Genomic DNA, 26,043 nt, shown 5'->3' with positions numbered 1-26,043 from the left:
AACAAAAATTAATATATAAGTTAAAAATATATACATTTAAACAAAATGTAACAAGATTTTAAACCATAATCCACAACTTTACTATGAATATTTATATGATTTCTTTTTTAACCAATTTAGATCTATTTTAACTCTAAAAGAAGTTTGTATATCAAGAGATTTGATCCATTTTGGCCCTTGGTAGATCTAGGCTGGTTTAATCTTTCCCTTTAAATAGGCTATACAAAATTAAGATGGATCTAGGCTAGTTTAATCTTCCCTTTAAATAGACTATATTCCACGTGAATACCATGGGTCAATACCATTGACCATTTTTCTTTTTATTATTATTTTCATTTTCTTTATTTTATTTTATTTTCACTGAATTAAAATGTTTACATTACATTACATTGATTTTTTTATTTTATTTTATTTTTATTATTATGTAATTTGACTTAATCAAAATTATAAGCATTGCATTACAACAACTCACCATAATGGACTCTAGAGTGACACAATTATAATTATTAAGTTTTTTTTTTTATATTTTTTTTTATTTTTTAATTGTATTTTATTTTGATTTTTATCGTTATGTCATTTGACCAAGTCAAAATATTTACATAACATAATATTACATAATATAACATAATCTTACAACATCTCTTTCATACTAAAGTTCAAGTCAAAATATTTACATAACATAATATCACATAATATAACAACATCTCTTTCATACTAAAATTCTTCAAGACACAATTAAGCAATTTAATTAAAAATAAGATAAATTTTAATATTTAATTAATCTATACCATTTATATAATAATTAAATTAATATTCTAAGAATATTAATTCCAAAATAAACCCAATCATTAAACATTACAAATGTGGAAATAAAAACAAACTTTTAAAACATTGAATTTTCCAAATGCAGAAAGTTATGCACTAACATCTAAGAAGTGCAAAGCAAGCGAAAACGCACAACTATGAAGTGCAAAGCAAGCGAAGCCATCATAAAATAAACCATGTTGTGCCTGCCGTAGAGTCGCATGTAAGCAAAACATGTCCAACGGCAAACCGAAACCTTCGCTGATGCTTCACTCCAATCATAACCATGGTTACTCAACCGCACATGAAGTGCGGTAAAAGCTAACGTTCGCCTGCCTTGCCTTGCCTCCCCTTATAAATTCAAATTCACCGGCAATGCACTAAAGACAAAGTACCTTCCCGCGAGCTGCAATTCAATCCAGGGCCTTCAACTTCCTGATCGTGAACAGTGAAGAGGTCAGAGGATTGATCCCATCCATCATCATTCTCAAATAGTTGACTTGAATTTGCTTCATTTATATCTATAAGCGATGAATTCCACAATGTATATCACTGTTCTAGAATTCTTAATCATCACTTCTAGATTAATTCGTAGTATGGCAAGTCCAAATCTGTAAGATTAGTGGGTCACAATCATGGGAAGTAAAACAACTTTTATTCATCTGAATACCCGCTTTGACGAGAGCTCAGAATCAATACCTTCAGACTGTGATAACAATGTAAATTCCAGCAAAACTCTTGCATGGACTGTTAATAATATTAGGGAGGATAACAATATACAGGTAATGTCCCAGTCAATAACAGACTTCCACGTTCAATTACGGGTCCCTACGTTAGCAAAGTGAATAAAAACTAGATTTTCAAATGTAATTTGATGGATATCAAGTTTTTAATTCAGTAGCTAAATTGGCTTTACCTTTACCTTTATTTTATCATTTTTTTCAGTTCGAAAAATTTGGACCATTTGTGTCATCCTTGTGCAGGGAACATGCAATCTTCTCTGTATCGTTCCAATTTTATGGGATGTCTCCGAAAATACTTACTTTTATTTTATCTTTACCTTTACTTTTACCTTTACTTTTACGGCGTGTTATGAAGTATTATATAAATTTGGATTTAAATTCCTATCCATCAAACCCACCAAAAACGAGAAAAAAAATTAGAAAAAATAGTTACTTAGTTCTTAAAACCCAATCTTCCTTCATTCATTTTGGAAATTTCTGACTATTAGTCTATTTTTACATTTACTTGAGCCCAGGGCCTCTTGGATTTTATCTTGTCATTTTTGCCCTTACCTGTTGGAAACACTGAGGGGGGGGCGGCGGGGGGGTGAATCAGTGTTTCTTACTATTTTTTAATTGTTCTAGTGATTGCCAAAAACATATATAGATATGTATATGTATACACGGAACACAGAAATCAACAGTTGGAATTAATGCTTTTATTAAAAAAACTCAACACAGTGCAATGAAATAAATACAATATAAGTATAAATTTGATTGTGAATAGTTGCCCAGCTCCAACTTGGACTTCAGTGAGGCTCCAACCTCCAGAGCACCAACTTTGTTTTGTAGTGGTTCTGCACTTAGGAGCACCAACTCTGTTTTGCAGTGGTTCCTGCTGTTAGATCAAAACCTTCTGGGTGCTCCATGTAGACTTCCTCCTTGAGTTCCCCATTTAGAAATGTTGATTTCACGTCCATTAGATAAATTTTGAATCCTCTTAAGCAAGCAAATGCCAAGAACATCCTAATAGCTTCCATACGGGCCACTGGTGCAAATGTCTCTTCAAAGTCAACTCCTTCAATTTGTAAATAGCCTTTGCAGACAAGTCTTGCCTTGTTTATGATAACCTGTCCTTCCTCATTCATTTTATTTTTGAACACCCATTTGGTTCCTATTATGTTTTTGTCCTTTGGACGAGGTACCAGCTCCCATGTCTTGTTCTTCTCAATTTGGGACATTTCTTCTTCCATGGCTTTTACCCAATGAGGATCCTTGCTTCTGCAAATGTTTCTGGTTCTATCATAGATAGGAGGGCAATGACTTTTCTCTTGGGTGTGATTGTTATCCTTCTTCGGGTCTGCACACCTTCATCTCTATCGCCAATGATCTGCTCTTCTGGATGATGTCTTTGGACATACTTCATCTTTGAAGGGGTATTAGGTGGTTCTCTTTCCTCTTCTTCTTCTTCTTCTTCCTCTTTAGGTTCTTCTTCTTCAATGAGAGAGTCATCTTCATGTTCTTCAATTTCTTTTTCTGGAAGATTTTCATCAACCTTTACATCAATGCTTTCCACTATTTTCTTCAGTCGATAATTGTAGCACTTGTAAGCCTTGCTCCGTGTAGAGTATCCAAGAAATATCCCTTCATCAACCCGAAAATCAAACTTTCCAGGTGAGCCATCATTTATTTTTATGAAACACTTGCTTCCAAAGATCTTGAAGTATTTCATCGAGCAGGTCTTCCTTTCCATAGCTCATAAGGAGTTTTTTCACAATTTGGTCTTAATTGAGTTCGATTCAGTGTATAGACAGCTGTCCCTACTGCTTCTCTCCAGAATTTAGGTTGTAAGTCTGCTGCTAATAGCATAGTTCTTGCCATTTCTTGGACTGTTCGGTTTCTTCTTTCAACTACCCAATTTTGCTGAGGTGTTCTGGCAGTTGAGAATTCTCTTTTAATTCCATGAATATTATAGAACTCACTAAACTCGTTTGATGTGAATTCTCCTCCTCTGTCTGTTCTGAGACACTTGATTTTTGAATTTTTTTTCATTTTCTACAAGGGCTTTTAGATTCTTAAAACACTCAAAAGTTTCAGATTTATACTTTATGAAATATATCCACATCATTCTAGTATAATCATCAACAAATAACACAAAGTACCTTTCTCCTTGGAGTGCTTGATTTCTAGTTGGCCCACACACATCAGCATGGCTGATCTCCAAGGGCTTCGATGTATAGAGCTCCTTTGTCTTGTGGTTGGTTCTGGTCTGCTATCCATGTTGACATGGACCACACACTGCTTGATTTGGTTTGGACAGCCTTGGGATGTCTCGTACAGCTTTGATCTTGCTGATATTGATCAGATTTTCGAAGTTTGTATGTCCAAGTCGCTTGTGCCACAACCAACTCTCATTTGTCTGACTTAAGTAGCATTTATTTTCTTGAATCTTGTTCAGAATGTAAATGTTGTCTGATGTTCTCACCCCTTTTGCGACAAGTTTCCCTGAGGCAAAGTTCCTTATTTCACAGTCTTTGGTGCTGAAAACGACCTTATGTCCTTGATCACAGATTTGGCTGACACTCAGGAGGTTGTGTTTGAGCTTGCCAACTAGCAGAGCATCTTGAGCTTTTCCTTTTCCATTGATCAGAGTAACTATTCCTTTTCTTGCAATTTTGCCAGATCTGCTTCCAAAGGACACATTCCCTTCCTTTTTGCTCAATGAGACAAACTTCCTTCTGTCTCCTGATGTGTCTGGAGCATCCACTATCCACAAATCAATGGTTTCCATTATTTTGAGCATATAGAGCCAGGCCGCATTTATCCATGCTGGAGTTCTTGCTACTTGTCTTTCTTCCTTTGAGTGGGCAGTCTTGTTCATAGTGTTCATTATTGTAGCAGAAAGAGCAAATCAGATCAAATTTGGTCAAGGAATCAAATGAATTGAAGGTTTTGATTTGTCCCTGCCTTTTGGGGGCATATGAGTTGATTACTCGGTCCTTTAGCGTTGTCTTTTCACTTCTGCGAGCCATACAATGTTTAGCTTGATGACCGAAGTTTTTACAATGAAAGCAGTGTCCAAGAAAGATGGTTTTGTACTTGTTGAAGCAACCATGGTTTGAGTCGATTTCCTTCCTGGGAATTACTCCTCCTTCGTTCTTTGGATTTGCAATGGGCCCTTGGTGGAGTACAGGTTTGTATTTGTTGTAGTGTCCATGATTTGACTCCACATTCTTCTTTGGAGTAATTCTCTCTTCATTCTTGGGATCTGGAATGCACGTTTGATAACATACTTTTTCATCTTTTGGATTGCAGGAGAGTGCATTGGCATAGCTTTTCGCACTATTCTTAGTGCTTGAGGATTCTCCTTTGAAACCTATTCCAGACTTGTCATGTTGAGGTTTTTGATTTTTCAGAATAGTCTCAAGTATTTGAGAGCTTTTACAGCCCTTTTTAATTTGCTCCAACTCCTTTCTCAGAGACACTATTTCGGCCTCGCGTTCTTCACAAGTCTCTTCTTTTTCTTTAAGCTTTGCTTCCAAGAGATCTTCTCTCCTTCTTATTTCCTCGTTTTCCACTTTAAGAGAAATGATTTTGTTTTGTAGTTTCTCATTTTCGTCAATGACGCTTATTAACAGTTCATCTACATTTCCTTCCAGCCCTGAGTCATCATCATCTGCGAGTGCCATGAATAATGCTTCTTGGCTTTCATCATGATCACTTTCCTCATCTGATTTCTTTTTGATGACCATAAACTCATCCTCATCAGAGTCATCTTGCTTGGAGAAGAAGTTTTTCTTATTGAACCCTTTCTTTTTGTGTGCCATTCTTTTAGAATTTCCTTCATCATCACTGTCATGTTTATGAGGACATTTTGCTGCATAATGTCCTATTTTACCACATTTAAAACAAATAAGAGGATACTTACCTTTAAGCTTAGATCCTCTCTTTAGCTTTCGTACAAATTGGGCCAATTCAGATTCCACATCTGAATCATCACTACAGTCATTCATTTCTTTCTCTTTCTTTGACTTTGAGGCCTTGAATGCTGCATCTTTGGAGCTTGGGCCACCTTTCCTTATTTCATAGGCAGTGAGAATTCCATGGAGTTCATCCATTTTGAGGGTATTTAGATCCTTTGCTTCTTTTATAGCGCTTATTTTGGAGTCAAATATGTCTAGAAGAGACCTTAATACCTTTTGAACAATGGTACTTTCTTCAATTTTTTCGTCCAATCTTTTCAGGGAATTTACCACTTCAGCTACTCGGAGGAGGTACGCTGCAATATCTTCTTCATCTTCCATCCTCAAACTTTCAAATTGTCTTCTGTGAGTTTGAAGCTTTGCCTTTTTTACTTTTGAGTCTCCATCGTACAAGCCAACTAGCTTCTCCCACATTTCTTTGGCAGAGGTACAGTGCATGATTTTTGTAAACTCGGAATCAGTGATTCCACTAGTGATGGAGTTCATGGCCTTTGCATTTGCAATGTAGGCTTTCCTCTCATCTTGGTCTGTTGGAAGAGTGGAAGTAGTTTTGTATTCATTTTGAACAAAATGCCAGACTTCAGGTCCAAGGGACATTAAGTAGTAGGTCATTCTTTTCTTCCAGAAACCAAAGTTAGTGCCATCGAACAAAGGAGGTCTTCCTGATGCTTCGTGATTTCTCATCATGGCTGTGGATCCTTCTTCAAGTTGTTAGGCTAGTATGAAGAAGCCTGCTCTGATACCAATTGTTGGAAATACTGAGAGGGGGGGTGAATCAGTATTTCTTACTATTTTTTAATTGTTCTAGTGATTGCCAAAAACATATATAGATATGTATATGTATACACGGAACACAAAAATCAACAGCTGGAATTAATGCTTTTATTAAAAAAACTCAAGACAGTGCTATGAAATAAATACAATATAAGTAAAAATCTGATTGTGAATAGTTGCCAAGCTCCAACTTGGACTTCAGTGAAGCTCCAACCTCCAGAGCACCAACTTTGTTTTGCAATGGTTCTGCACTTATGAGCACCTACCCCCAATGACTTTAGCCCTGTTCAATTCTGAGGCTCCAACCTCTTGGGCTCCAACCCAACCTTGGTATGAACTGTTCTGTTGTTGTTCTCTACTCACAAGCCTGCTAAGCTTCTACTATTCTCCTGCTTCTCTGGCCTCTCCTTCCTCTTGCCTGTTCTTCGGCTTCCTCTTTCACTGATTATACATCCATCGATCGCCATCTCACTTTGTTTTTATGTTTTTATGTATTTCAGATGTCTCTGACTCTTCGTTTCCGCTTTCCACTGCCTCTTTGGCTTCCTCCTTGGTCACTGTCGTTTCCTCTGACTCGCTTGATCTTTCAGCTTCCCGATCCATGGCTTCCTCTGTCTATTCGGATTCATCAAATTCTTACAAGTCACGTTAATGCGGAAGAGAGGCCGAATTACAATTGTTAGCTCTGCTATAATCCAACAATTCGAGGATCAAATATAGGCCTGATCGGTTCGTTTACGCTCAGAAGGGATGTGCATCGGTCATTCTTCTCCTACTTCTTCACTCCGTTCACTTTTTTTATAAACCCTGCTACCTCCATTTTTACTCTATAACTCTGTGAAAATTCACCGTTCCTCGCCTAATCCCCAAATTCACCGTTTCCCTGTCATAACAATCGGAAACCCGTGCGATTGAACCCGCACCGTTCGATCATCGCATCACGATCCGACGGTCTCCGCTGCTTTCCCCGCTTGTTAAACCCAGTTTATTTCCCCCACCGTCGATCGCGTTCACCACAATCTAACGACGTTCGCTCCTCCCGATGCTGTAACTTAACCGCATGTTAACGCGCGATAAAGCAGTTTTCCGCCGCGTCCTGTCATCCACGTGTCGTGCAATGAATGGTATCGCACACCATGGTACGTTTACCACACACCCTCCAAAGGCGGTGCGAACAATACCGTTTACCGTCGTCCCCACTCGTTATCTCCCGTACATCTTTATCGCCTGATAGCCGTCGGATCTTTTCGCTAGAAATCTGACGGCTCATGTTTGTTCGCTGTTGATGGTGTATTTGCATATATCCAAGTATTCTGCCTCCGTTTACGTTAATGCATATTTATATGGTTTCTGCTCCGATAATGTATTAAACGCATATATGGGTTTTACAGGCCCAATAAGCTTCCGATAGTGTAATCGCTAGCATATAACTCTTTTGTGGCCTATACGGCTCCCCCGATGGCTCCCGATAGTGTTATTTGTGGCATATTTGCTCCTCTCGTCTCCATCTGCTCCGATGGTTCTGTGTGCTCCTCTTCTTTGGCTCTGTCTGCTTCTCTTGACTCCATTTCGTCTGTTCCTCAAATATTGCCATATTGACATCAATGACAATCTGTATCCAACATTAGCAAACCATTTGCAGCGCAATGCGATAATTATTTAATACCGAGGAGGCAACACAATGTTTATTTGCCCAGAAAATTGAGCCCAGGGCCTCAGTGAAATAATTATTTAATAACGAGGAGGCAACACAATGTTTATTTGCCCAGAAAATTGAGTCAGTGATCGCATGAAATGAGGACAAAATTTTAAATCATCCGAATTCATAAGGGGATGAAATCATAACACGCAGCCACGTTTTATCATAACGTGGTCATTATTGCAAGATTGAGGTCCATGATCGTCGAACTAGGGATTTATTAGAGGTTTACCTTCATTGTAAAGGATTGCACAAATGTTGATGAAATTCCTGAAGGCTGTAAGGCCTCGTCTTTGGCTGCTAAAAATTTTGCAATCTTGCAAATAAATCCAATGCAGTTTTCATTTGCGTTCATGCAAATAGTTATAACATAGTATCGATACCGAATTACGATCAACCAAATGCAATATTTCGCAGGCAGTTTAACATTCCAACAAAAAACAAATCTTGCCTTTTTCTGAAAACCAGTCTGCCTGTTGAGTGTATCTAGGGCATCACTATAACCTGATCGGGTCATATGAAATTTTTTGAAGACTGTAAGGCCTGTCTTGGCTGCAAATATCTTTGGAATCTTCCATATACTTTCAGTGCAGTTTTTATTTGTGATCCTGCAAATCCTGTACTTGATGCAATAGTAACATTAATGTCGATTTCGAATAACGATCAACCAAATACAATATTGCGCAGTTAATTAACATCCAAGCGAAAATTGGACTTGCCTTTTCCTGAAAACCACAGTCTACCCTCTTGAGTGCATCCGCGGTACCACTATAGCCTGATCAGGGATTTGACCAGGTTATAGTTAAAGTCCTCGAAAACTGCAAGGCCTTCATTTTTGGTTGCAATCTTCCAGATAATTTCAGTATAGTTTTTATTTCTGATCCTGCAAATATTGTATCTGATGCAATAATAACATTAGTTTCAATACTAAATTCGGAATTACCATCAACCCAATGCAAGACCTACAGTTCATTAACATCTCAGCAAAAACAGGACTTGCCTTCTTCTGAAAACTGCCGTCTGGCCTCTTGAGTGGGTCTGTAGCATCGCTATGACCTTATCAGGGATTTGAACAGGTTATAGTGAAATTCCCTGAATATTTTAGGGCCTTTATCTTTGGCTGCAAAAATCATTGCCATCGTCCAGATACTCTCAGTGCAGTTTTTCTCTGTGATCCGGCAAATACTGTATTTAATGCAATAATAACATTAGTATCAATACCAAATTCGGGATAACGATATACCAAATGCAATATTTCACAGTTAATTAAAATCTCAGCAAAAACAGGACTTGCGTTTTTCTGAAAGCTGCAGTCTGCCCTCTAGAGTGCGTTCGCAGCATCAATATAACTCGATCAAATCCATTATCAGTGGAGCACCAAGAGGTATTAAGCCCTTGAGGCGCACAATCCCCCCTCCCACCTTCCCGGTCAGAGACGGATCGATCTGGGATTGTGACTTTGAGGGTTAAAAATACCTCCTGGCACTACACTGATCGGGAAATTGATCAGGTGCTAGCTAATTAGCTAATAGGAGGCAAGCCAATTATTTCTCCAGAAAATTTGAATCTTACTCGATCTTTATGATTATATTAATTCATTACCCAATTTTCCCCTTTTTTTTTCTATAGTTATTTTCATCATGTAATGCCTGTTCTGTAAATTGTTTGTAGATCCTATCACGGATTTTTCAAGATTTTATAGTGTCTTGTAATATTCATGTTTATTCTGGTGGGGTGAATACGTTCAGGTTTCTTTACTTTTTCGGAACGCCATATTTGCTGTGCTTTGAGGTCTCTTTACATGTTTTTTAAACATATCTTGAGACTATGGAGAAGCTTTATGCCCTTACACTTAGTTCGGCGGATCTTATTGTACTTTCTGTGATAATAAGAAGCCGCACCAAGCGGCACTGGTCTCAGTATCAAAGATTGCTTCATGCCCCTTAATGCCACTAGTTCCATTTAGATGAAGCCATTTACGTTTAAGACACTCGCGTTATTTATATGTCTTGGACTCCACTCTTAGTTTACGACCCTCTTTTAAAATTAGTTTGTCACTGTTACACCTTAATCTCAATAATTTAGGATTACAGAGGTATTTTTAGCATTTTATACCATATGATTTTTCTCACTTCCCTGTGCAGAAAAGCTTGAAGAGAAATGGAGGTTGTAGAGGCCAATGCTATTATAAACCATGACTTTTCAGAGGGTCTTCTATCTTGGCATCCAAATTCTTGCAATGGATTTGTCTCCGATGGTTCCGACTACGCTCACGAAATCAACGCAGAATCAGGAAACCAGTTTGCTGTCGTATCAAATCGAACGCAATGCTGGCAAGGTTTGGAACAAAATATCACTTCGAAACTTTTGCCACATGTAACGTACAATGTTTTAGCTGTTGTCCGTGTGTGGGGATCTGCTCAACAAACAGCTGATGCATTGGCAACATTGAGACTAGAAAATCCGAATTCAGCTCCAACCTTTTTAAGTGTTGGAAGGTAAGTTTTGAAGTTTATTTCTCTACTTTGTTGTATTAGAAAATATTCCATGAATTTAGAAAAGCAAGTTCCACATAAATAGTGCAGCTATAGATGTTTTCAAATTAAAAAATTCATGACCGTCATCCCCAAAAAACTCACAAACAAAAACAGTTGGTGGGGTTAATTCCAAACATAAGGCTTGACATTGTGCATTGATTATGGATATAGATGTAAAGACACCTAAAATAGGACTAATGCTACTAATCTGACTAAAAACAATTTATGTACTTAGTGGATTGGTTGAAGGTGGAGTATGCCTCTTATACTATCCTCTATACATTTTAATTGCCGCTAAGGGGCTTACGATAAGATCTTTATTGTGCAGAGTTACAGCTTCAAGAGAAAAATGGGAAAGGCTAGAAGGGACCTTTTCCTTGAATAGCATGCCATGCAGAGCTATATTCTACTTGGAAGGACCTTTACCTGGTCTTGATCTTCTGATTGACAGAGTTCATATTTGGTCTGCAATTATAGTTAAGGTGAGCTTTAGTTTTCACAAGCATCCTAATTTTTGCTGTCCATTGCATTACTTTCTTAGTTGTTGTCATATTTGAGAATGTTTTGCTTTCAAATTTGCAGCATAAATTTCTACATTTTAATGAATTATCAAAGTGATCATTTAAGTTGTTATTTGTTACAATTTTGTCAGAAAAAAATATTTGCTGATGAGCTTCTTTTGAGAAAGCATATTATTAGTGAGGGAATAAAATGTTTCCTTTGCAGAAGCAATGCATGACTGTGCCACTATGGTGTATGCTTTGTCTAGATTATCAGAATTTGCAACTATCGTGTGTATTATGAACAGTTTCTCCATGAGCATTATACGTCACAGTGTGTAATGCTAGCCATAAAATTTGTTTTAATATTAAATATATTATAACTTCTTTGACATGTTTTAACCATGCATCCAAAAAAGAATATGTGACAGTGGAGAAAGAGAGAAAAAAAGATGAGAGAATCTTATCCTTCTCTATTGGGCTTGATATTGCAAAATATCAATGACCCAGCCAATCTGCATTTTATAGATTGATATTGCATCTATATTTATTTATTTTGCCTTTACACATTGTTTTTTTTGGTTCTATATAATTATGTTGTTCTAATGATCTTCATATTTTCTTTCCTAGTATCACTGGGTTGCATCTATGCAAAGGGTTATTTTGTTTTGATTAAGTTTTGGTGTCATAGATGTGTTCGAACATTGGATACTAAAGTTTTATATGAGGGAAGAGTAAAAAATGGGTTATCACATTTTTAATTCATTGTTCAAGACCATTCAGTTGATATGTTGTTGAGATGATGCTTTGAAATGTTGCATGGAGACTGTTACTAACTTACTACAATATCTAGTACCCCAGTGCAAAGCTTCACTAAGCAATCTAGAATTGTGAGCAACAATGGGATTAGTTACCATTGTCACATTAGCAACTAGTTCCCTGCTTTTGTGGTTGGATACAATCCCCACAAGGTAGGCTTCCCCAACAGATCCTAGGGATTAAGTAACCCAAATGATTTCAGGCTAAATACGGTTCTACTACAAGATTCACCAAAGGACAAGTATGCAATATTAGGGTTCTGTGTCATTTTAACGTGTAATTTCAAGGGAGCGGGTTCAAAGGTCCCTATGGCTAAATCTAGAGGTCTTAGTTAGACCTAAAGAGGCTCAAATAGTTACCCAAGGTCCCAAACACATGCAATCAAAAACTAAACTTTGCTGTTATAAACTAGGGTTTTAATCAGAAATTTACAACATGCAAATATTTTATAACAACAATAAAAAAGCCCCAAAATCTATGATAAGCAAGTGAAAAATTAGGGCTATTCAATAAGTAAACAAGAGAATAAATTACAACAATTTTCAATGGCTGCAAACACATATAACAACAGTAGAAAACCTAGACGTCAGCCCTAATTAATGGCCGAAAAATGCATGTAAATTGTTTTTTTAACCTCAAATAAATGCATGTAAAGTCAAGACTCAAACCCTAGAACAATATGGTCCAAGGCAAATAATGCTGAAAAATGATGATTTTGCTATAACCTAACCCTAATTTACCTTGGACTGACTGAGCTTGCTAATCTACCTAAACACTATTCCTGAAAAATGAAGGTTTGTATCCTTTCTTCCTCTGCTACATCTTGGCTCTCTTCTCGTCATCCCAAGTCTTTTGGAAAGCTGACTTGTTTTTTTCTGCACATAAAGATACTTTGTCTTTCTAATAGCTTCCTTCAAGGACTTGGACTCATCAAATCTGATTTTGTCACTATGAAATGAAAACAATCCACTTAGGAATCTATGGATCTTGACCTTCTCATCTTTGATGAAGTTGACATGTCACATACCTTAACAACTCAAGAAATTTTCTTTCATACTCCTCCATTGTCATGCTCCCAAGCTTAAGTTAAAAAAACTGTTGCATCTATCCATCATAATAATGCTTAGAAGAATATTTTTTTTAAAGTATCTCTTGAAATTCTTCTATGAGATCCTATTCTCATCCAAGTGCTTGACTTGTTTGAGCTAATCCCACGGTTGACTACATCTTCTTCATATTAATTCAAGCCCTATTTGTTTGTTTGTTTTGCTTGATTTCATAACTCATGGGTTGGAATTGGCCTTAGCAAACCACCATCCACTTTTTTCTAAAGTGTATTTTACATCTATCTTTACTAAGTCTAGTTCTCCATCTATACTTGAACCTTCAATGCCTGGACCTAGTAATCTTATCTCAGGGATAACCCTCTTGTGCCAGAGGAGAGCTGGCCTAAAGTGAGAGAGCGAGATACTGTGGTGACAGTGGGTAACCCCTTTTTGTTCCTCCAAAGTCTTATTTGTGCTTTAGGGCTTTTAATTGCATAAAGTGAGAGTTTTTGTGGTAATAGTATTGAGTGCTAGTGGCAACGGCGGAGGTGGGTGTAAAAAACTATGAATCTTATTTGCCTTTGGTGCAGGTTTTTAATGAATTGGAGCAACATATCTAAAGGGATCCTTAAAAAAAAGGCTAGCGGAGGAGCCTTCAAAACTAAGGTTGCTTATAGATGCAACTTATTTCCTTCTTCCTATCTTATTGTCTATCTCTTTCTACTTGATATTCCTCAGCACCTGTTTAACATCTGGCTAACATCAAGGCATGGTGTAACTTGCCCTTGAACACCAAGTGTTGTTGCATTCTATGAATCCCCCCCCACCTTGCATGGTCTTCTTACAATATCTGCAATATTTTTCCTCGTCAACCTCATCACAATGGTTCCATGCAGGCTCATTAGGATTTTTGAGGCCCATGGTAATGTCTCAAATCGAAAATAAATCTGCAAATGAAAAACTAAACTTTACTTATTCACTAAACAAAAAATCAGCAATGTATGACAAAACTATGAGTTTTTGAGATATTCATGACACACCTTCAAATGGGCACAATAATTTGGTTCCAAATCTCCTCCAAGTTTGTAGATGATAAGTAGACCATTGATGTATAAGCCAAATCCTTTGAAAGTAACCCACAAAAAATGTCAAATCAGTGCCAAGCTCATTCTGAATCAAGTTTCTTCACTGCAAATTCGCAATCTCCAAATGCTCACAAATGCTCAATGAGAGAAGTGTAAGGGATATAGAGAGGGGGGCCGGTCACCGCATAACAACAATTTAGGTTTTGGCAGTGGATGGGTCACTATATAACAACGATTTAGGGTCTGGAGGGCGGGGTGGGGTATTTTTTCTTCTTCTTTTGTCCCGTTTCTTTAATCTTCTCATCTGGGAATTCTGCATTGGTCCCACAAACCAGGTCAGAATGGAAGTAGCATGAATTGACCAGTTCAGCTGGTTTGGTGTGAAACTAGCCTTCTGATTGGTTTACCCATCGGTTCAGAGTTGTTTAGTTGTAGCAGTCCGGTCTAGCAGTTCTGATAATGTTTATTGAAATTGGATTTGTATCTTAAGCTTGGTTTGCCTTAGGGTTCCTAGATTGTCATTGAGCCAACATATCAACCAGTACCCAGTGTGCTAGGTAGATCCTTTAGTCAGTTTGGCCCTTTTGTTCCCCCACAAACACCTATGCTTTCATATCAATAGGATCATAGTAACTATCTTGGGACCCACTGAAGATAAACGAGGCTTTAGTTTGTGATTCAATTAACATTTTTTCATTTCTAGGTTCTGATATTGTTTTGAAGAACTTTTCACACAAAGAAAGTTGTAACATGTTCTATCTTTTTCTAGAACCAAAAAAATCCATCTTGATATGAATGATTTCCACATTAGTTCAGTGCTGCTGAACCTTTTCTGGAGTTATTGAAGAGTGACATATCAGCATCATCCAACTAACAAATGAAGATATTTATTAATTGGGAGACGGAAACTACACTTTATATATTTTACATTCCAATAGATTTTTGGGCTGGCAAGAGTCTGGGCTCAAACATAACTCAAGTGCCTACATTTTGTATACACCCTCTCCCTATATCATGGCTGCCCATCAGCCTTATTTTGGGATATGTAAAAGAAAACACACCTTTAAGTCAGGGAAAAGTTTCTCAAATTTCTAGCATTGTATATCAGAAGCCATTTTATTTTATAATTTATTTTCATTTTCTATTTTGAGATTGCAGGGGCATTTGATAACATTACTTTACAGTGTACACATGAATAGATTAAAAATTCCTAATTATTAAAAGGTAGAAGGTGAAAAAGAAAAGTCTTTTATTAGAACATGTGGCAACCACTTATCTTTAAAACCCAGATGGTGGTAAAGAGATATTCTATAGGAAATGTGACGACCACTTGCTCACCCACTGGAGGAAGAGAAAGATTTTGTGGAGATAAGTCTTGGGAACTAGGATATTGTCAGTTATAATGTGCTGTGATTACTTTAAGGTCATGTTTGTGTTCGAACTTTCTCTATGCGTTATAAAGGCATGTGTCAGATACACCTTGCAAATAAAAGTTTGAAGCTGAGTTAGAGCTACGCTCAACTGTATCATTGATTCATTGCACATTTAAATGCAACTGTATTTTTTCTACTAGAACTTATTTTTTGTATTGAAGTTCGTTATTGGTCATTTAGGACATCTCTGTTTGCTTGCAAGTAAGATGCATGTCACCCTTGATATCTAATAGTAATGGTTTGCAGGATGAGAGTGGCAACAGGATAACATCTGGTGCAGTGGGAAATATAATTGTGAATCCCAATTTTAATATGGCACTCCATGGATGGTTTGCCAATTCATGTACTGCATCAATTTGTTCTGTTTCTATGGAGGAATCCAGAATAGAATCAGGGGTATATGCTCTTATATCTAATCGAACAGATTCTTGGCAAGGACTAGAACAAGATATCACTACAAGGCTTGTGCCAAACGTACAATACAAAGTTCTAGCATGTGTCCAGGTTGAAGGATTGCCACAATCAATACATTCTGTAAGGGCAACACTTAGGCTTGAGAATAAGAACACATCTCCAAATTTCTTATCTCTAGCAAGGTACTTATAAAACTTTAGCTCTTTGGAAACAGAGTATGTCTTGGCACCTCCTGCTTAAATTTTTAGTAACGTAATTTCTTCCATGTAGGGTTAATTCTTCGGTTGGCAAGTGGGAACAACTGGAGGGGACATTTGCTTTGGATGTTATTCCAAAGAGGGTTGTATTTTACTTGGAAGGACCTCCAGCCGGGTTTGAGCTTAAAATAAAATGTGTAGAGATATTTCCAGTTTCCAAGTCAAATTTCAATTCCATTGTATCTACAATACAAAATTGGTCAGTTTCTGACAAACATTTGAAGGTAGTTTGCATGTTGAGAAGTATCCCCAATTTTTTGTTCACATTCATTGACTGCATTGTACTTCCTTCTGTATCTAAGACTAAAACTACCATTTTGATGTGGCTTTGCCCGTTCATAAAGGGAGAAGTCAATAGGTGCTTTGCAGATGGACATGATAACATTATACAGAACCCTATGTTTGAAGACGGGCTTAATCACTGGACTGGAAGGGGCTGTAATATTGTGCTTCATGATGTGGCTAAAGGAGAAGTTCTGCCATCAGGTGGCCAACATTTCGCTTCTGCAACAAATCGAACACAATTTTGGAATGGAATTCAGCAAGACATAACTGGGCGTCTGAAAGGTAAAACTGCTTATGAAGTATCGGCATTTGTTCAGATCTCTAGCAACCTTGCTTCTGCACAGGTGCAAGCCACTATATGGATTCAAACCAAAGATCTACGTGAACAATATATTAGTATTGGCAGGTAAGATTTGCTAACTTTTATGCCTGCAAACAAATTGTCTTTTCTTCTGAAAAATAATATCATTATGATTTTTACGTCTTTTTCATATCAAATGCTTACTTGTATGTGGGCTTATACCGGTTTTGGGTTTCCTCAATTACATACCGATTTGATTTATATTTGTCTACGCTTGCACATGAGTACTTACAGGTTGCTGTCTTTGGCTTTTCCAGAGTGCAGGCATCTTCAAAGGAATGGGTGCAATTGCAGGGAAAGTTCCTTCTGAACCCTGAACCTGCGAAAGCGGTAGCCTATTTGGAAGGACCGCCTACTGGAATTGATATTATTGTTGCCAGTTTCTTAATGTACCCTGCAACAAAGCCTTCTCCTTCACCAGCTCCTAGGGTTGAGGTCAGTCCAATTTGTTTCATCATAAAAGTGGTTCTTTTATGTATATATCAGGATCTTCCAAAGAGAACTTCTAGTAAATCCCTTTTCTACATTCCAAACACAATTTGGACTTTAATTAATGCCCCTGTAGAAAGTTCCCTAAATACATTTACTGAGCTTTTTAATAGAATTAACAGAACCAAGCAATAACCTGAAATACCTATATTATGGACTATACATACAGGATGCTGAACTTCTTGACGGATTATACAAAGTTCATGACATATCATAGACATTTTCAAAGATAACTTATATTCATATTTGTGGCTCCTTCAAACTGGGTAAATTGACATTGTTGGGCTGTTGGCCATTCCCAGTTGCGGCAGGTATTGGTGGTTTTTCATCAATGAGGACAGGAAGCTTCCTCTGAAGAACTTCGTTGATTATCATTTCAAGTCAGTAAAATGCCATCCTCTTTAGTGCAATTTCATCCATCTTTTCTTTATCTAATTTCACACCTGTGGCCATGTATTTTCCCAGCAGTGCGATGGCAATCTCCTTGAACTATTTTCTCTGGTATCCCTAAAGTGAATCCCATTCCTGCAGCTGCTAACAATGACCTACCAATGCATGGTATATCTTTTCATTGGCAATCTTATACATCTTCAACTTGGACCTTGAGGAGCTTCCATTTTTATTGGGAATAGTAAAGCCCTGCTGTGCTAGGAAATTTGCACACCATTTTTTGGTCTCAAATCTACTCTGAAGGATCTTGGCATTCTTTCCGAAGCTTGGCAGCTCTCTTGGTCTTCTTCCTTTCTTGGTCATAGTTTTCCTGACAAGGGAAAACTGGTTATGAAGCACATAACATATAGAACTCATAAGGAAAATGAAGTTTTTCATCTAACATTCACTTCTTAAACTTAATCCATCTTTAACTCCTCATTAGATCACCTAGAGATTAGGCAATGTGCACCTCATAGTGTAGTGTTCAATGGACATATATGATGGCATATACAACATTGGATGTGCACATGTTGCATATATAATAGTATGTTATCCTATCAGATATGCCATTGGTTACAACACTATGGGTTGCATATTGCCTACGCAACTGGCGTAGTGAACATCCTTTGTTATCTACTTTAATAAAGGTTGTATTGTCTACACTAAATTCCTATGAACGCATGCTCTAGGGAGCGGGATGAACGCTTGGATTGTGGGCACTTATTCCCAGGTGGCTTTTCCAGATACTGACATGACAATGGACATGGACAGGGGAGAACGGAAGGATCCATTCCTAAGCCCTATTTAGAAGTCTATTGTTTTCATTCTCCTCCTAATGTGGAGGTGAGTCCATTTGATAGGGGTGATGTGCCTTGGAGAGAATCGTTTGATTGGCCAACCAATCAACGATTTTGTTGAATTGAATCTTACTCCACCTCTAACCCTCTAGAGCACAATTTCTACCACCAATGACCCTACTAAGTACCTCAGGAAGCAATATGGTGCTCACTATGGGGGATGATATGTCATGATTTCTCCATGTGGCCCTTGTTCAGCATTAAAGAGGGATGTGAATATTTGTAATGTAATTTCTTCTCCTCATGGTCTCTTGTTCAACTTCAGGGGGATGTTGAAATTAGGGGCGTAATCTTCACATTTGGCCATGGTCAACGTTATTTATAGTTTATATGATATTTCTAGGTTTTACCAAGGCCGGTTTAGTCAATTTAATGTAGGCTCATGACCCCTCCTTCGGGAAAATGCCCTACAACCTTATTTGTGTATAAATATACAACTCCTATTTGTAGTTTCGCATGTTGTGATCATCCATTTTATTCTTATACAGGGGATTTAGCCTAAGAGCACCATAAAGGATTATGCTCTCTTGTTCTTGTTTTGATCTATATTGTGCTTGGGATATTTCTCTATCTAGCACATTTGTGCTAGGGTTTATTTCTCTCTCTAGGGCTGCATTTGTGGTGTTTATCTCGTTTCTATAGCAGAATTTAGGTTGGTTTTGGTTCTGTTTGATTTTCTTGCTACCACTTATGAATCTCAGCAGATGATGGGTGTTGTCTCTCAATACAGTGCATCATCTTGTGGATTAGAAGCATGTTTTGAGTCTATGCATTATGCTATTCATGCCATGGATATAGATTCCAGATTATTTTATTAGCCACCAGACCAAACCTTCATTGTTCATCTCACAGAAATTATAATGATAATATATTTGATCAGATTCCTTTGCCAATTAAGAACACTGTAAACAAGATATGGGGAACAAGCAATTTTTATTTCAACAAGAAAACATGCTTGTGAGTGTAATTTGAAGAAGACATAGCATATTGAAAATAGCCCTAGGATGATAAATTGATAATCCTAGAAGCTCCTGTTTCTAATATATGTGGGTAGCTTTTGATTTGTAATAGATATTCTATTCAAACTTGAGAAGATTAATCATTTTATGTAGCATTTTACTAGTATATGTGAACCTAGATCATTGCTATGTTGCTGTGCTTAAATCGGTGCTTTCATTGCTGATTTATCCAATGAACAAGTTGTTGACTATTTCATGCCATCACCAAAATGTTGATGTGCTTTGACCAATATAGTTATTTGTATATTTCTTGAACCCATTTTTCTTATGTATTCACAATATGATAGAATCATAGACTGATGTGTGTTTGTGCAGAATCCTGCTTTTGGGCTGAACATTCTAGAGAACAGCAATCTTTTTGATGGCCTGAGAGGGTGGTATCCTCTAGGTTCATGTTCTCTCAATGTAGCTACTGGTTCACCTCACACACTTCCTCCAGCAGCACAGGAATCACTTGGGTGGCAACAATCCCTAAGTGGCAACTATATTCTTGTTACCAATCGCACACAAACCTGGGAAGGTCCAGCACAAACATTTACAGAGAAGTTGAAGTTGTTTGCGACATATCAAGTGACTGCTTGGGTTCGTGTAGGCTCTGGTGGAAGTGGAGCTCAGAATGTTAATGTTGCAATTAGTGTCGACGGCAGGTGGGTCAATGGAGGTGAAGTTGAGGCTGATGTACACTTGTGGAGAGAGGTTGCAGGATCATTTAGATTAGAGTCAAAGCCATCAAATGTAATGGTTTATGTGCAAGGTCCCTCACCTGGGGTTGACTTAATGGTAGCCGGGCTGCAGATATTTCCTGTTGACCATAAAGCACGATTTAAACATCTCAAGAAACGAACTGAGAAGGTACAACCTCAAGCCTAGTAAGAAAGACATATATAAAATATTGGTTATTGTTTTTAACTATTAACCAGATTCGATAATAAAACAAATAGCATGGGCATAACGGTGTAGATTTGTATACATATGAGACTAGATTTAACAGTTAAATACATAATATTGATGTTTGCACCGTGTGTGTAGAGTGATTGATGCATTCTACTTATTGTGTCATTTATTAAGTTGCACATCCTAACTGTACTTTATCATTGCCATATTCATATCATTGTCATTCATTATTTATATTTTTTTTTGCATTTAGACCAGGGTAAGTAATATGTACACTTGTTCTTCTCGATTTCTCTTACCAATGCCATTTTCATGTTTCTTGCACGTTCCAGGCCAGTGTTTCTAGATGGCCATGGCACAATAATAGTATGTTGCAACTCAACAGTGGTTAGAGTAGAAAATAAGGTACTGATGCCACTTAGTCACTCTTAGTTTTTATGGAGCTCTTTTTGAATGAGTGCAAAACAAATCATGTTTGTTTCTTGTCCATTTGACATCATTCAATTTTTTTTTCTTTTTTTCTTTTTGTGACTAGAGGAATCAGCAATTACGCTGGTTTCATACTCGCATGACACAGGGTCGATTTTGACCGCTACCACTACAACTCCCAGGGCCTACATATGCCCCTTCCGCAGATATGGGTAAATTGGGGGGATTTGAACCTCAAACCTCTTGGTACATAACACTTCATTTTCACGGTCATTACCAATTGAACTGCCCCCAAGGGTTAACATCATTCAAAACTATTATTTTAAGGAAAGGTTTCCAATTTCTGACTTATCTCTATTGTTGGATATGTAATGCAATATCCAACTATCAACAATTAGTTGATGGGTACAGAGTTTGCACATTTTAATGTCTATATAGCTTGAGGACTTCCTTTTACAGGGTTCCACTTGCACTTTGTATTCAGGAACTCACATCATGAGATGACTGAACGAATGTAACCACAAATCATTAAAGCAGCCATGTGTGTCCAGAAAACCTGGTTCTAGGCTTCCCTTTCAGGTGACATTTGGTCTATTTCTGTGCAAAGGGCCATTTGAAGGAATTTTAGCTACATGCATCCTTTTGTCTAATCCATTATTATGTCATGCTTAGTTATTCAATAAACACAATCTCTATGGTGAAGATTGAGTCTGATTGAGTATGCCTTTATCCTAGGGATTTCCTATGACCAAAACCAAAATAAGAGTTTCTTTTGGAATTGCAACTTAGAGGATAGTTCGGTATAGATAAGATTGAAACCCAACCTCCTGTTTGAGAATGACGGGAAAAGAGTACTCGATGCTCATAAGCTCACTAGCAACTTCCTGCTCTGGGCAGCCGACTTCAACAGAAAATTCTATGTTTCTCTAAACTAATAACCAGTGAGGCGTGAACCCTATCCCTATTGTCGCATAAAATTGCCTTGTGCATGGTGTCACAAAATTTAGACAAAGTTCACTCTGCTGAATAAGGGGTAAAATATCACTACTTGACACTTTAAATGAATCTGGCTATGCCCTGCTAATAAAAGCTCAAATCAATTTTCACAGGCATATATAGTGGTTCAAAATCCGAGAGACTTGAATTAAGTGGGGCTTGATTTAACTTTCTGCACCATTTGCTTTCGTTGCTGTGTTGCGAGAAAAAGACTTCTTGCCCATCAAAGAATAGTGATCACATAAAATGCCCATTCTTCAAGTTTCCATACAAAAATCATAGGAAACAAAATGCTCACCATAGCTACTTCTTAGAATTCTATGAACGACTAACTTCTTTAATAATCTTCTAGAGTCACAGTTACCTCTATATAATTTTTCCATCCAATTCTTGTGCTATATGAGTGTTCTGGTCACATTCTCAACAAAGAAACCAAAATGTGCGAACAAAGCCATAATTGAAAATGCAAGAATAAGAAGAAAAAAATACAAATTAATGGGCAATAATGATTCAGTTTTATCTAGCGGTCCCTTATTACAATAGAATAAATGCTTAATAGGAAAAAGCATGATGATAAACTAGATTAAAAGAAAAGCTTCTAATTATGCCATGACAAAACTCGCTCTATTAGTCAGATTCAAATTGTAATTGCTTGAATGATAAATGAATCTTGTACCATCTTTATAGGACAAGATCCCACTTAATTTCTTCAAAACATACTTAATGCAGGTGTGAAATAACATTTTATATTATTGCTAAGTAAGAACATATCTGATATTTCTAGGACCAATAATATGTATAATTTGATTATAAGGCTCTCGCATTTACATCATTTTCTGTGTGTTTTAGCAGAAATTGTCTTTAATTTCTATTAGAGATGAGAGAACCTTGTGCAAAAGTAGACTGGGACAACTGCTTGGCTTGCAAGGGCTAATCCACTTGTGACCAGCCGACGAAGAACTTTCTTGGTTTCTTGTGGTGTGAATTAAAGGGAAATTGTACATCGACTTCATTGTAGATTCCAGGATGAAACAATAAGTCAAAGTGATCTGTAAATTGCCGTGAATATTCCACTGGATAGTTCATCACAACACATATGATAAAATTATGCTTAAAATTTTGAAATCTACACAATAAGGGTTTATTTCTCCTTAAGTTTTTGAATCTGTTAAATATTGTTTATTGTGTATGCATGTAAGTTATAATTATGCAGAAAATAGAAAACAATGAAATAAAATTCACAAACCACAAAGTTAACACAAGATATAACCTGGGAAACCCTTTCGAGAAAAAACCCAACCAGAAGGTGAGGTCGCTCTATTCTTTTTTTGAAAGGAAAATGGATGCAAGTGCAAAGAAGTAAGGATATGGCCCATGGGCGGCTACAGTGCACAAACCCTCTTTGTTTGCTCTCTCTCAATCCACCTATGGCTACTTTGCCCATCTATAGAAGACAGTCTTCATGAAGTCCAGTTCTTGAACTGAAGTGACATATCCTTTAGTGATTGAATGAGTGGGTCCTTTCGTCAACTCAATTAAGCATCGCTTAATCGGTCTTTGACTCTTTTATAATTCAACAATTGTCCCATCTAAATCATTCATTAGTTAGGGCTTTGTCATGTGAAATTTAATCGGTTTGGCATTCTATAAACGGAATGACCACCAAGAGGGAAAGTGTTCTACTGTAGTTAGTTTGCACCCCGTCCCCTCCTCCCTACCTTTGCAATCTTATAAACAACGAGTATAGAGCTATTTAAACAACTTTTAAAAAAATCGTGGGAGTTTTTTTCAAGCTAGATTCTAACCTTTACCTCTGACTGTATTTGCTGATTTGAATGTTGTTGCAGCTACGTAAGCGTGATGTGATACTGAACATATCAGGAGGATCAGCTTTGGATAGATTCTGTGGTTTCTGTGTCAAAGTGAAACAGACGTACACCAGTTTTCCTTTAGGGTCATGCATCAATAGGAGCGGTCTGGATAATGATGATTACGTTGCTTTCTTTGTCAAAAATTTCAACTGGGCTGTTTTTGAAAATGAGCTGAAATGGTCTTGGACAGAGCCACAAAAAGGGAACTATAATTACAGGGATTCAGATGATCTCCTTGAGTTCTGTAAATGCCATGGTATCCAAACCAGAGGACACTGCATCTTCTGGGAAGACAGTAACGCTGTGCAGCAATGGGTTAAAGAACTGAATCAGAATGACCTTCGGGCGGCTGTCGAGAAACGCATCAGTGATCTGCTTTCAAGATATCGAGGTAAATTCCAGCATTATGATGTAAACAACGAGATGCTTCACGGATCATTCTATCAAAATAGATTAGGCAAGGATATCTGGTCATATATGTTCAAAATGGCGCACCAGGTTGACCCATCAGCGATTCTGTTTGTTAATGATTACCATGTAGAAGATGGCGCGGATGCCAAATCTACTCCAGAGAAGTACATTAATCAGATTGTAGATCTTCAGGAACGGGGTGCGCCAGTCGGGGGGATAGGAATACAGGGCCATATTACTTACCCTGTTGGGTCCGTGGTACACACTGCTTTGGATGCAATGTCTATTCTAGGGTTGCCCATCTGGTTTACAGAGATGGATGTTTACTCGACTAATGAATTTGTGAGAGCGGATGACTTGGAGATTATGCTCCGTGAAGCTTTTGCACATCCAGCAGTGGAAGGTATAATGTTCTGGGGTTTTTGGGAATTCATGTCCAGGGGGCAGGGACACCTTGTAGATTGGGATGGAGCTATCAATGAAGCAGGAAAGAGATTCATCTCTCTGAAGAAAGAATGGACCACACATGTAAAGGGCCATACAGACCGTGAAGGCCAATTTAAATTTAGAGGCTTTCATGGAACCTATGAAGTTGAAGTCTCAGGACATTCAAGAAAAACTAGACAGACTTTCACCGTAGACAAAGGGGATTCTCCTATTGTGGTAGAGATTTCTCTTTAGTCTTTTATTATGTTTGTCTCTTTATCATGGAAACTCTTGTAAGTCGTAAGTTGGCAATGCGTTACACTCTTTCTTAAGCTTATTTAAGAACAGAAATAAAATGATTTGAACATGGTCTGTCAATAGGGGCATTGTGGTAGAGATTTGTCTATAGTCTTTTATTATGTTTGTCTCTTTATCATGGAAAATCTTGGAAGTCGTAAGTTGGCAATGCGTTACACTCTTTCTTAAGCATATTTAAGAACAGAAATAAAATGATTTGAACATGGTCTGTCAATAGGAGCATTGAAGCAGACAGCGGTAGTTTATGAAATTTATGTAAAAGGGAAACTAGGGTCATCTATGATTGATTGCATATTCATTTTTAGAAATATAGCATTTCTGATTTCAATTATCTTCTCCAAACCATGACAGAGCATTGAAGCAGACCGGTAGTTTATGAAATTTATGTAAAAGGGAAACTAGGGTCATCTATGATTGATTGCATATTCATTTTTAGAAATATAGCATTTTTGATTTCAATTATCTTCTCCAAACCATGTCTTTATATTTTCATTATGGATGTAACGGCACAGAGAAAATTAATATTTGAAATAGGAAGAAAACAAAATGAATTGTAAAATTCAAACTTCAGGAGTCTTTTGCATTATGGGTGTTAAAAATGGTACATTTGTAACAGTGGCATTATTAATTTGTCATAAAACTATAGAGAAAATTAAATACTAAAAATAAAGACCGAACAAAATGAGTTGTAAAATTCAAAATTGAAGTATCTTAATTAACTCTTATTAAAATTTATGTGTGTAACTGTTGATTACAACAGTTACCTTAAATAGAATATAATAGACGATAATAATAGATCATAACAAAACAAATTCAAAAAGACTCGTCAGATTGTTTCATGTGGACTCACCCCTTTGATGAAGTCACTAGCAGCCTTAATCATGGAATCTTTATTATACAAAATGAATAGGCTAAATGGTAGACTTGTTGATGTTGTTATACACATAGACAAGAAGTGTTGCTTGTCATATCAGTGGAGTTTCTTAGAAGTCTAATGGGGTTTATTTCAGTGGATATTTGCATCCCATAGTAGAACAAAAATTATTGCATACATTGGGATATTTGTTGCTTGATTTGAAGTTTATTTCAGATCGGATGGTATATATCTCAAATTTGAAGGTTTACTTAAATTTCAAGTGGGAGCACTCTTGGATACATAATTTAATTCCTCATCCAAGGAGT

General features: G+C 37.2%; 1 protein-coding gene and 1 pseudogene across 2 annotated transcripts; one reads left to right on the top strand and one right to left on the bottom strand.

Annotated features, from left to right (window-relative positions):
• Nucleotides 1-1,126: 1,126 nt before the first annotated feature.
• LOC149206247 (endo-1,4-beta-xylanase 3-like) lies at nt 1,127-24,921 on the top strand. Of its 2 annotated transcripts, none has more exons than XM_089395370.1 (9): nt 1,127-1,260; nt 10,127-10,480; nt 10,848-11,001; nt 15,649-15,998; nt 16,087-16,297; nt 16,418-16,764; nt 16,977-17,154; nt 19,832-20,368; nt 23,683-24,921. In XM_089395370.1, exons 2-9 carry the CDS (start codon nt 10,143-10,145, stop codon nt 24,796-24,798), a joined length of 3,231 nt encoding a protein of 1,076 aa, XP_089251496.1. In that variant the 5' UTR covers nt 1,127-1,260; nt 10,127-10,142; the 3' UTR covers nt 24,799-24,921. The 2 variants fall into 2 exon arrangements, with proteins under 2 accessions (XP_089251496.1, XP_089251495.1); XM_089395369.1 differs by lacking the exon at nt 1,127-1,260 and adding an exon at nt 7,780-8,261.
• LOC149206248 (U6 spliceosomal RNA) lies at nt 1,754-1,843 on the bottom strand (annotated as a pseudogene).
• Nucleotides 24,922-26,043: the final 1,122 nt, after the last annotated feature.

This window comes from Pinus tabuliformis, chromosome 1_2, assembly GCF_031772625.1.
Source record: "Pinus tabuliformis cultivar Carrire ecotype Pingquan chromosome 1_2, CPIR1, whole genome shotgun sequence".
In the NCBI taxonomy this organism is placed as follows: domain Eukaryota; kingdom Viridiplantae; phylum Streptophyta; class Pinopsida; order Pinales; family Pinaceae; genus Pinus; species Pinus tabuliformis.
The sequence above is the reverse complement of the archived record's forward strand: the minus strand, read 5'-3'. Positions and strand labels throughout refer to the sequence as shown.